This window comes from Brachyistius frenatus, unplaced genomic scaffold (genome assembly GCF_029030835.1).
Source record: "Brachyistius frenatus isolate BFR_SWC_R1_liver_20210118 unplaced genomic scaffold, ASM2903083v1 Contig_87, whole genome shotgun sequence".
Taxonomy (NCBI): domain Eukaryota; kingdom Metazoa; phylum Chordata; class Actinopteri; family Embiotocidae; genus Brachyistius; species Brachyistius frenatus.
The window spans coordinates 1588363-1599939 of record NW_027210686.1 but is presented as its reverse complement, the minus strand read 5'-3'; the positions used below and the strand labels follow the sequence as shown (position 1 = coordinate 1599939).

The following is an 11577-nucleotide window of genomic DNA, read 5'->3' as shown; positions in this document are numbered from 1 at the left end:
ACATCATCATTAGTCTTCAGGCTGCATGCAGATATTTACTCCTGAGTGATGTTTCAGTTTCACATCCAGACTGAACGAGTGTCCGAACATTATTCAATCGGCAAAAGTCAAATTCAGTCATATTTAGAAGTACATCATCCACGTAGAGGAACGTCAGCGTCCCTCAAAGTGCCCTGGAGACACCATCCCATCATCCGCATCAATAAAATACAGTGCATCCAATAATTTATTCTCAGGGGGGAGAGCCAGGCAGTAAAATACCCTCCTCCTCCTCAGTTCAGTAGTTTAAATCACACACAAACTTGAAATGAACCTGAGTCTAGCAAAAATTTTCGAAAAGCATAATCGTGTAACTCAGACTGTAACGGAGTCACAGCATCAACATCCATAACACCTGAAGGCCATGTTTTTGAGCACTTTGTCCGAAAACGTTACCCTGTAGTCACAGAGTGCAGCGAGGGAAGCAGCATTCACACAAAACTACTCTTACAACATCCAAACATTAACACAAACATATTCAATAAAACAGCAATTAAAATGTGTGTTTTTGTCGTCAGGCTGCTCAGATTCACAGTTCTTACGTCGTATGATTGTGTTTCCCCGAGTTAGTTCGTTCACAGTACATCAGTCATAAAGGCTCTCTGGTGAGTTTCAGTGTCATCATAATGATCTGAGTCTATGTGATGGGCTTTTTAAAAAGTAGAAATTATGACAGAAACATATTTACATTTTTTTTGTTTTCTAAAGTGAAACGCTGTGAAAGAAAATTAAGAAAATATCAGCAGGAAATCCACCTGAATGTCAGACTAACCCTGAAATTCAGACTTCATATAGATGCTAAAGTGCATCCTATCATCATCATCATCATCATCATCATCATCCTACATCAGGGGCTGTAGGAATCATTGTTAAAGGCTTGAAGACAGTTGTCAGACTGCTTCTTTATTTTCCAACATTTCGTCTCCAACATTTTGACAGAAATATGTTTTTCTTTTTTATATTTCTTTCGTTATATTGTGACCCTTCAGAGCAACCTCTGGACCCTGTGTGGTGCCTCGAACCCCTGTATGGAAACCACTGCATTAAACTATGCAGGAATGTGTTGTTTTGTTTTTGAAGAAATGGTTCATTGCTGTTATTTCTATATTAATGTCATTCATTGTGCATCCAACATGTTTTTACTCAGGTTGGTCCCGTTTATCTGTCACTACATCAGTGCAGCGCGTCTTGAGTTAAACGTGTGGGATGCAGCTGCAGTGCTTGTGGTTCACGTATTTGAAGAAAATCTCCTTTTTACTTCCTGTCAGAAACAGCTGATTGTTCATGTTGACACCGACAGAAAGTTGGATTAAAACACGGAGTGACAGAAACTCTTTTCTCCAACTACACGTGGGAATGCAGAAAGTCTGAGGCTGTGTCTCAATTTGCATACTAACACTCTCTGTTCTGTCACTATGGAAACATGCAGTGCACTGTGGGTAACCGGATGATGAACTCAAACCGGTCCACAAACTGAGTGAGAAACTTTTCAGCCTCAACAGTCTCCATCATGGCTGCAGGGCAGAAAGGGAAGAACCACCGGCCTGTTTTCAAACTGCAGCTGTTCTTCAACACAGCACCATATAAATACAAGTTGTGGACGTCCACATACTAAGTAGCACCATCCTCCCGCTGGACGGTAGAATAAGTGTGTTTATTGTGTGTTAAACAGAGGGAAATTAACGAATCAAAGCTGCAGATATGTTGGCATGTGATGCGTTCAGGTGTTACGGTTATTTCTGTTCAGTGCAGAACAGAAGTGTGCGGTTTGAGACAGCACTACCCACATGTCCACATTCACACACTACATGTGGTGCACCAAATTCTGTCTAACAAGGTACACAGTTTGAGACACCGTGTGAGCTGCTGGAAGGAATTCTGGGACATGTAGGAACCAGTGGACAATCAGAGAAGCTGTTAATTAAAGGAGTTTCCTTTCAGATGCAGTATTTATGAAATAGGAGAGGTCACCGAAAACGTCCCACAGCCACACTACGTCTCCGAGCTCGGGGACGCGTCTGGAGACGTGGACGTGGAGGAGGGGTCAGTGTCCTCCAGCTCCTTGTTGCCGGTACCGGAGGAGGAGCGCGAGGTGGTGGAGGCGCCCTCCCTCTCGCGCTTCTTCTGCTTCATGCGTCTATTCTGGAACCAGATCTTCACCTGCGTCTCGTTGAGCTCGAGCGTGGCTGCGATCTCCACGCGCCGCGCCCGCGTCAGGTACTTGCTGAAGTGGAACTCCTTCTCCAGCTCCGTCAGCTGCCGCGTACTGAAGTTGGTGCGCATGGCGTTGTTGTGGGCGCCCGCGAGGCCGAAGTCCGACACTTTGACTGTGGAGGGAGACAGAGGAGCCGCGAGACATGAGTTTAATGAACAAATAAAGAGAAGAGGGCTTATATATTCATACACGGAAGAGCAACGTGTCGCCTGTATAAATAACAATGCAGCACTCTTCATCACCTTCAGCTTCCTTTGTTCTCTGGTTTTGTGCTTGTTATGCCATCTGTCTTCTTCTTTTAAAAAAAACCCTAATAATTAGCCTTTTATTTACTAATTAGGCTATTTGAATGTGCTCTGGCAGATTATTTTCAGGTCTGTCTGGACTAAAGTTATCTCCACACCAACACAAAGGAGGAGAATTTTAGAGAAAATAAGAGGTTTTGTATCACAAAGTCGATAAGATGGAAAAAAAACAAAAGAGGCGATAAAAGACGAGGTTGCAGACAAACACATGGAGGGATGGTGTGTGTGTGTGTGTGTGTGTGTGTGTGTGTGTGTGTGTGTGTGTGTGTGTGTGTGTGTGTGTGTGTGTGTGTGTGTGTGTGTGTGTGTGTGTGTGTGTGTGTGTGTGTGTGTGTGTGTGTGTGTGAAGGGGGGGAGAGGGGTGCTTTAAAGATAACAGAGCAGGACAGACTTCCCACGGAGAAATAACCCGTCTGCTATATCCATTAGCAGAGAGCGATCCCAGTCCAGGCCCCTCTGATATGACTGCACACTGACTCAGTCCAACCAACACAAAGCACAGCCCTTTTATTTTCCGTTTAAGGGAACTGTGACATTTATCATGTGAAAGCAGCAGAAACAACACCGATTCAAATACTAAGAAAAAAGTGTTTACATTCAGATTGTTAACATTTATTTAATCATTTGTGTAAAATGACATTTCATCCATATTTGAAACATTTTCGTTTTATTTGGATAATAACGTCGTTTTTAAAGAACAACCTTCTTTTTCTATGTTAAAATTAAAACTGATGTGTTTATTAAAACAAAAGAAACATTAAAAGAAATTCTGTCTGGATGATGGTACGCCACATTAAAAATGCACAGATGCTCACTTCAACATTTTGTGTTGTCTTGTTTTTATTTCTTAATTCTCTCTCGATTTACAGTGAAAAGATTCAAACCTGAGTGAAAAGAGAAGAAGAGAAAGAAGTACAATAATCTTCACATGAGAAAAGCCTGACCGAAAACACTGAAAATAATTTTACTTTTAAATTTCAACCCTTCAAAGCGGATTTCATTCTCTGTCCGTTAAAGCGACTCTGCAGTTCACTCATTCAGACTACCAACCTTGAAACGGGCTCCTGCTTCTGTGAGGTTTGTTGGCTGCAGCCTGTTTTAGGCGGTATAAATGTTGAACGGGCCTTTATCAGAAACAAAAAGCTCTTCTCTATTTCTAATCTGAACATTTTAATGTTCTGCAGGCTCTAACTCTTGATAATAATTAACTGTCATCAAACAAACAATCTCCCCCAGCCCTCCCTTACCTGTCTTCGGTGGATTCCTCTTCACCTTCATCCAGTCGAAGGTCTGTCCCTGGCCGGGCTGCTGCCCGTCCTCCTCCCCTCTCTCTCGGTCCTGGGACACCGGCAGCTCCCCGTAGCCTGACCCGTGTGGAAACCCAAGGTAACCCGCTGCGTCCAGACCCCCGCCGATCTGTTGTGGGTACTGTGATCCGACAAGGGCGCCCTGAGGCCCGCAGTAGGCCCCGGCAAGGGCTCCGTAGCTGGGGCCCACGGTAGGGGCCGAACTTGGGAACGTTGATTGATGATAGTAGGTGGAGGCCACAGACTCCTCCATGAAATACTGCGGGTGGACGGAGCTGGAAGGGCCCGTCGCGGGGACATACTCGGTGTTTGTGGCGCACGCCGGGCCTGCATAGGCCCCGGGATTCCCACCGTTTCCGTTATTATAAGGAGACAATATTCCGCTCTGTGAGCTTTGGTTCTGATGATGGTGAGAGTGATGGTGGTAGCCGCTGTGCATATGCTGAGTCTGCTGTTGCTCGCGATGATGATGAGGATGTTGCTGATGATGCTGGCTCGCTGCTGTGGAGCCGTGCGCTCCTCCGCTGCCTGAGTCCGTTCCGGTGCCCCCGTACATCCTTCCATCTGCGGTGTAACTCGCTCCCCCGGCGCTGCTCTCACTCCTCGTCCCGTTAACAGCAGCAGGGGAGCCGGTGTGGAAGGCCACCGGGAATCCCTGTGGCTGATCCAGAGGGAGATGGTGATGCAAATGGTGATGGTGGTATCCAGATTTAGGCACAGGATACGCGCCGGTTCCCGGTCGGTTACATATGGAGTATTCCACAAAGGAGTTCATGTTGTCCATGCAGACCTCGAGGCACCGTGGGACTGACGACAGTTTCTAGGTGAATTATCAGCAGGACACAGGAGCTCACCGAGGAAATTCAAAGAAATTAGTTAAAAATCAAAATCAAAATCAAAAAATTCCATTTTAGTGTTTCCAAAAGTAAGACGAAAGATGCTCTCTCTCTCTCTCTCTCTCTCTCTCTCTCTCTGTGGAGCCAAAACAATCACAAGAAAAAGGAAGCAAAAACCTCCAAAATAAAATTCAGAATTTGCAACAAAAAAAATTTGAAAAACTCTTAAATCTAAAATGTCAACAAAGCTAAAGAAAAAAAGAAAAAAGAGAAGACACAGTGTGGAGGAGGAGAAAGTGGAGGCTCCGTAAAACACATGAATCATGTGCTCTGCTGTGATGTGTGTCGGTGCGTGTGTGTGCGTGAAAAAAGGCCTTAAACTGTCAAGAGCTCGACCTGTGGCTTCCAGCGGCTCATCGGTGACAGTGGAAACAACGCGAGAAGACAGAAAAGAGTCGAATCACCTCTTCACCTCCACACAGGTTACACTCCGTCCTCCTCCACTCCTTTTTCCTTCAAATACTCTGATTTCCTCTCTCCCATCTCTCTCCCCCTCTCCCTTCCGTGTCACTTCTTTTCTTACCTCTGCTGCGGGTCATGTGGCTCGTCGCCTGGTGACCGGAGGCCAGAAGTTTGTCAGCTGGTCTCGGGAGCGAGGGAGCCTGTGTGTGCGTGCGTGCGTGCGTGTGTGTGCAGGAGGAGGGAATGGGTTCCTTTCGGATCGGGAGTGGAGTTTGCGCGCGGGCGCGATTGAGTTGGCGCACGCGCCTCATCCATCACTCGCCGTGACATTAGCGCGACAAAGAGACTTCAATCAAAGCGGCCCATCAATCTGATATCAGCACGAATCTGTCAGAGCAAAGAGAGAGGCCAGAAGAAAAGAGGAGCTGAGAAGCTTCTCGAGCTCCTCCTGCAAACTGCTCCGACACACACAAGTAAAACGGCTGCTAATGTTCCTGTAACTACAACTGTACTCGCAGCCTTCTGCTGCTACAGGACACGTTGATATTCACACATCATGTCTCTGAATCCTGCAGTCATATACTGCTGCTGGCCGCAGTGGGACAAACAGTGCCCTGTGGTCTGTGGGTTACATAATAAGTAGTGTTTGAATCAGTGGTTTTAACCTGGACTTCACATTATTTATCTGACCTGCAGACGGTGCACTCACCGGACAGATAATATAAATAAAAGATCTCCCACAGAAGTTTGTGCTGAAATCAGCCGTCTTTAACCGCGTCCCTCCTTCACGAACAACCATCGCCACTTTAAACATCATTGACTGGACTTTATCTCCTCTTTGCACGTCCTCTCGGCAGGACGAGGAAATCTTTGCGTGGACCGAGAGGTTCCTATCGATCAGACGGCCCCATCGCAGGGGACTTTTGGGAGTCAGTTTACTTTTCAAGAATTGGATTGGGAAGCCATAGATTTCTGATGGGCCCTCGTGCGCGTGCACATGTGGGTGCACGTGTACGAGTGTGTGCTAATTGAATAAATGAGCTGATCTGTTACAGAAATTAAGTTAAGGCAGACAGGAGGCCTTCTGGTTGGCCAAACCCGGCTGGTCCAGCAGGACAGGAAGCCGGGACGACAACACAGTATATTTCCTGTGAGTGTGTGTAAAACAGAAACCTGTAACTGTGCACAGGCGGTAATTATTTAAAGAAAGTCTATGTGGATATTTTATATTAACTTTCTTTGTTCACATGTTTCAGGATGAAGACATTTTTAAAACCATCCCTTTCTCGTTTATTCTTTTTGGTCTTTTTCTGTCACTTTTTCTGGTAAAAAAGGTCAAATGTGTGTATCAAATGTTTGCTTTTTAAGTGTGTGTTTCACAGTCCGGACTCATTACTCTCCATTATAACTGCCTCCAATGAACCCATCATCAATTTCTCCCCTCCGGAGTCTCTGTGAAGGAGCTGACAGCAGACGCACTGCCGTTCCAACGCCGGGACAAAAATCAGGACGAGCGGCGTGGGCGAGCAACAAGGAGGGAGGTTAATCATCAGTGAGGGGGTGAAAGGAGAGAGAGGCAGACTGAGTGGGCAGGAAGTTAGCAAGGAAGAAGGAGATTAAAAGACGCCCACACTGCTGTCTGGTCGGTGGGGAGACTACAGGAGAGACAAAGGTTAAAGGGTCAAACTCAACTGCGTCTCCATGTCTGTATGTTTTTACATTCATATATTAATTCAGCTTATTTATTATCTGTTTGGGGAAGTTTGAGTGTTTGCATGTGATCATAAAAGATCACACATCAATCAAAGGATTGATCAGAGCGATCAGATCTTCGTATTCAAATTGCTTGAAGGCGCTGGATTACTTATACGGAATTTTGCTGGACATCTGAAATTCGTTCATTCATAAGACATCAATCAGCCAAAAACATCACCTGGAAATAGTTCAATATGGCCGACACGATTTCCTAAAGCTCAACAGACAAAGATCTACAAATATTCAGTTTACTATCGAAGAGAACAAAGAAAAGAGGAACCCTGAACAGTTGGACATCTTTGCATCAAAAATGAGTCAGAACGGGACTAAAACTATCAATTGATTAGTAAACAGCTGATGATCTTTAATTACGTGCAAATCAAATTTATTGGAAAAAAAAAACTGTCTTTAAAAAGGATCCAAAAATCAAACTAAGTGGAAAAAAAGGCCTTCTGAGAAAATGTCTTTGATAATTTATAACAACAACTTAACTGATTAGTTGAGCGTGTGTGTGTGTGTGTGTGTGTGTGTGTGTGTGTGTGTGTGTGTGTGTGTGTGTGTGTGTGTGTGTGTGTGTGTGTGTGTGTGTGTGTGTGTGTGTGTGTGTGTGTGTGTGTGTGTGTGTGTGTGTGTGTCCTCTGGGTCTCCTCCTGCGGGCTCAAATTAAAGTAGAAACACAAGTCTACTCTTTCAAATTAAAGGTTCCTTTCTTTTCTATCTCAGTTAAGGACTGGTTCTGTAAAATAGTGATTGCTGGACCATCAATTCAGAGGAGTCACAAATAAAATGTGGATTTAGATACTATTGAAAATAAATAGAGACGCCCGTCTACTACAACAAACCTGAGATATCTGCGCTTGGTTCTGTCTGTCGGACCGTTACACGTTTTCCTGTAGTGGACCAAAATAAAACCGACTGCATGCTGTGAACCATGTGATTTAAAGGAAAATGAAACTTTTTGCTTCCAACCACAGTCGGCACCTGTTTGCTTGGTCGTGTTGCAGTGTGGAAAACGCAAGTTACTTCAACTACTGTTTCCTCATCTATCTGGCAATTATCTCTGGGTTTCAGCGGTGATGTTGCTGTTGTAGCTGCATTTCGAGATTTTATAAAAATAGTCTTTCCTGACGTTTTAACTTTTGAAAACTAGAGCCAATAAAAATACGGGACCTCGTTACAATATGTGGGACCCAGGACCAGTGCATTCCCCCGTAACGTGAGACACCTGGTCACCCTATTGAGATTAGTAAATGACCAAAAATAAGTTATTTGTACTTGGTCTTAATAGCTCTGCTGCAGAACCTCAGTCACATGATCCTTCGTCACGTGACATTTACATACATGTAAGTTTCATGCTTACAAAATGTGTAACTTTCAGGCCTAGACAGCTCAAAGCATGTCACGTTTCTCACGTCTGTTTCCCGCTGTGCCGTGATACTGGGTTGCGTGGTCGGTGTACCGGCTGTCAAAACTAGAAACAAAAGTATGAGAAAATGATGTAACTCTTGTCACTGTTTCTCTGATGATGCTCTTGCAGTTTCCAGGATCTCCATGGGGTCGCGACCTCCAGGTTCTGTCTTGTCTCTGGTCGGTTGTGGAATTTGAGAATCAGCTCAGCTCCACCCACAACCACCTTAGACTATCTGTTACCGTTTGGGATGGGATGTCCATGCAGTCCTGGATCTGGATCACTGGAGAAGTTTGATTATAAAGCAGAGACAACACTTTGAACCTGCAACTGTCAGCTTACTCATTGGTCAAGAGAAATGCAGCAATCTGATTGGACAAGGACGTTCGCTTCTGGAAGTCCTGTAAGACAAGTCAGGAAGGGACACCAAGTACTCCTGGAACAGAGTGAGTGAGTGTGTGTGTGTGTGTGTGTGTGTGTGTGTGTGTGTGTGTGTGTGTGTGTGTGTGTGTGTGTGTGTGTGTGTGCGTGTGTGTGTGTGTGATTTGAGGGGTCTTCTGAAAATCCTGAAAGACGATACAGCAGAGAGGGAGTGAGAGTCTCTGACAGAGTGAAGAAAAGAGAGCAGAGCGCTGACGTCGTCACATTAAGTGTGAAACCTGAGCCACTGCTGCAGACACCTAACAGCTTTTATTCATAACATTTACACACATTTCAGCTGATGGAGAAAGAGAGAGCGAACGTGTCGGCACGTGTCTTCTTAAAGAATTTCTTTCATTGAATTCTAACACCGTCAGATTAAAATGAATAAATCTGCTAATGAAATTAAATGACATGCCGGTCCGTGTGGTCAGACATACTACTGCAAGTGTTCCGGACTTTTTCTGTTTGTTTGCGGCTTGAGGCAATTCAGGCGGACGAGGAGGTCTTCTGGTTGGTTGTCACATGTTGTCCCACCTCACCAATAATGTTTTTCACATTTTACAGAAGAAGAAGAAGAAGAAGAAGAAGAAGAAGAAGAAGAAGAAGAAGCACAGTGACTACACTTCTTTACTGACTTTGACTTTTGGAAACTTTTTAAAAGCAGTTGAGCTTCAGGATGTTCTGTGACATCACTCCAGACTTTCTCTTTAGGAAACTGTTCTGATCTTGCCATGAGCAGTGCAGTTACATGGCAGGAGACCACCAGAACCAGGAAGTGTTGTTTCGTCTTTGCTGGCTGGTAGTGCTGTGGCTGGTACGTTCAGGTGTCCTGAGTGTTCCCCACTCGGGCCTTGATGTGAACAAATATTGGCAGAAATGAGCTTGATGATTGAGGCCTGGAACACACTGCCTGCTTGGCATCATTTCATTTCATGCGTGTCGTGTGTTTCCCAGCTAAGATATACAGGGAAACGATCTGTGATCACATTTGTACTTTATAATCACCGCAGAAACGCAGTGCAGGCTGTAATTATATGATGACGATACTCTACCAGGTAAAAGTGAGGTGTCCTCTGTTGCTGTCTGAGTGTCTGAGTGTCTCGCTATAAACGTGAGTAAACAAAAATCACGTGCCTGCACTTAGGTTACAACTCATCACTAGTTGGACCTCAAAAATACGACAATATGTTGTCAGTGAACATTATTGTTTGTTCACTATTTTTGCGATTAGTTACGAACTTTTAATAATTTCTTCTTTTTTCCTTATTAATGTGTTTCCTGTGGGAACTAGTTGCACATTACAATATTTCTGAAGGTTGGATACACTTGTATCAGGAAAAAAACTAGTTTTCTGCTCAGTATGAAATAATAATGATGAAGTCATGGCCAGTTACCACATCATATCATGATCCACTCTGCATTTTTAAAGTTGACATTGAGCAGCATGATATATTGAGCTGAGTAGAGGGCGAAAACGTACTTCTGGTTCTGGTCCAATTTATCCAGACTTTTTGAAGCTGGTAATGTTTACTGAACGTCTTTGTAGCAGTGAACACATCACTCGGTCCCGCCCAGAGATTATCAGCTTCTTCAGACGTGGACTGCTGCCAAACTGTTCCGTAGCTGTAAAAACTATCCATCTCTGTACACATATTCTGCATCGCTTCAGTTGGAGGCAACAATGTGCCTTTCAGCTGCCTGTGGACTCGTAGACATGAAGAAGTATTACGACATGTTCATTCTAAATATTAGTGTCCATGTCCAAATAGCGCAAAGTTATGGCAGAACCTCTGCAGATAGTTATCACGGATCTTGTTGGGATGGAAAGCATAATGTTGTCTGACATCCTATCACATTCATCTTCCAGATAACTGCTTCATGAATCGTACTGCTCACTCCCATCTCAATGTCCTACTGTACAGCTGATGCTATCATCATATTATTACTATTAATATCATATGGAAATGACATCAAATCAACCAGCAAACCTTTGCAATACATCTCAACATATGACATGCACTCATAAAGGTTACATGTGATCACTGTTTAGGACAGGAGTTATGACATATAAAAGGGCAAAGGTCGGAGGTCAGAGCAGTAATACTCCTCTGTACACAGAAATATGATATGAGAGAAAGAGCCGAGGAGAGAAATCAGAGCTGCAGGGCATCTTCCCGCTGCCTGGCTACAATCAGCCATGTGTGATAAGACACTGTCAGCTCAGCTGCTCTTATCTCCACAACACGTTTACACCCGCTCTACGGCGAAGGAGAGCAGCCGTGAAAGACATCCACTGCCTGCAGCCAAATGGCTCTGCATGTTTGAGAGGGGAGTTCAGGCTATGAACAAATTTCATAACATTAAACATGAAATAATGTGATAACTTTGGTCAGATATTCAGTATTTCTGTAATGTCACAGATCCAGACAGAAAAGTTTACAAGCTATCTGGGACATTTTTCTTATCATGAACAAATATCATTAAAAGACCCAGACAGACAATAAAACATCAATGTTGTCCAAAACTAAAATGAAAACCCACCAGTGACTCTGTAGCTTGGCTGCTGTCCCAAATACAAACAAGTAAATGTGGATTAATTCACCACTGAAAGTAGACCCTTCAAATGCACGATTCCCACCTGTTGCTTAAGGAAATTAATGAGCCTTTTTAAACTCAACGTGTAAATTTTCATGTTTTTGTTTTTTTTTAGGAATTTGTTACTTCAGTATGAATCAATGGTCTTGGAAAGAAGAGAACCAAGACAACACGGTGTTGGCTTTGGTTGAATAAAGAATAATAACAACTATCTCCTTTAATGTACCTGCTG

The 11577-nt window shown here is 44.0% G+C and overlaps 1 protein-coding gene across 1 annotated transcript; it reads right to left on the bottom strand.

Annotated features, from left to right (window-relative positions):
* Nucleotides 1–2031: 2031 nt before the first annotated feature.
* hoxb1a (homeobox B1a) lies at nucleotides 2032–4650 on the bottom strand. The gene is made up of 2 exons (XM_069709955.1): nucleotides 3807–4650; nucleotides 2032–2366 (listed from the first exon to the last, which is right to left on the bottom strand). The coding sequence occupies exons 1-2, from the start codon at nucleotides 4648–4650 to the stop codon at nucleotides 2032–2034; spliced, it is 1179 nt and encodes a 392-aa protein (XP_069566056.1).
* Between the last annotated feature and the right edge of the window lie 6927 nt (nucleotides 4651–11577).

Bases quoted from the DNA above. Each gene is read 5' to 3' on its own strand.
- hoxb1a (XM_069709955.1), bottom strand. From the start codon at position 4,650: ATGGACAACATGAACTCCTTTGTGGAATACTCCATATGTAACCGACCG. The intron at 2,367-3,806 runs GTAAGGGAGGGC...CTCCCTCCACAG, and splicing joins GAGGAATCCACCGAAGACAG to TCAAAGTGTCGGACTTCGGC.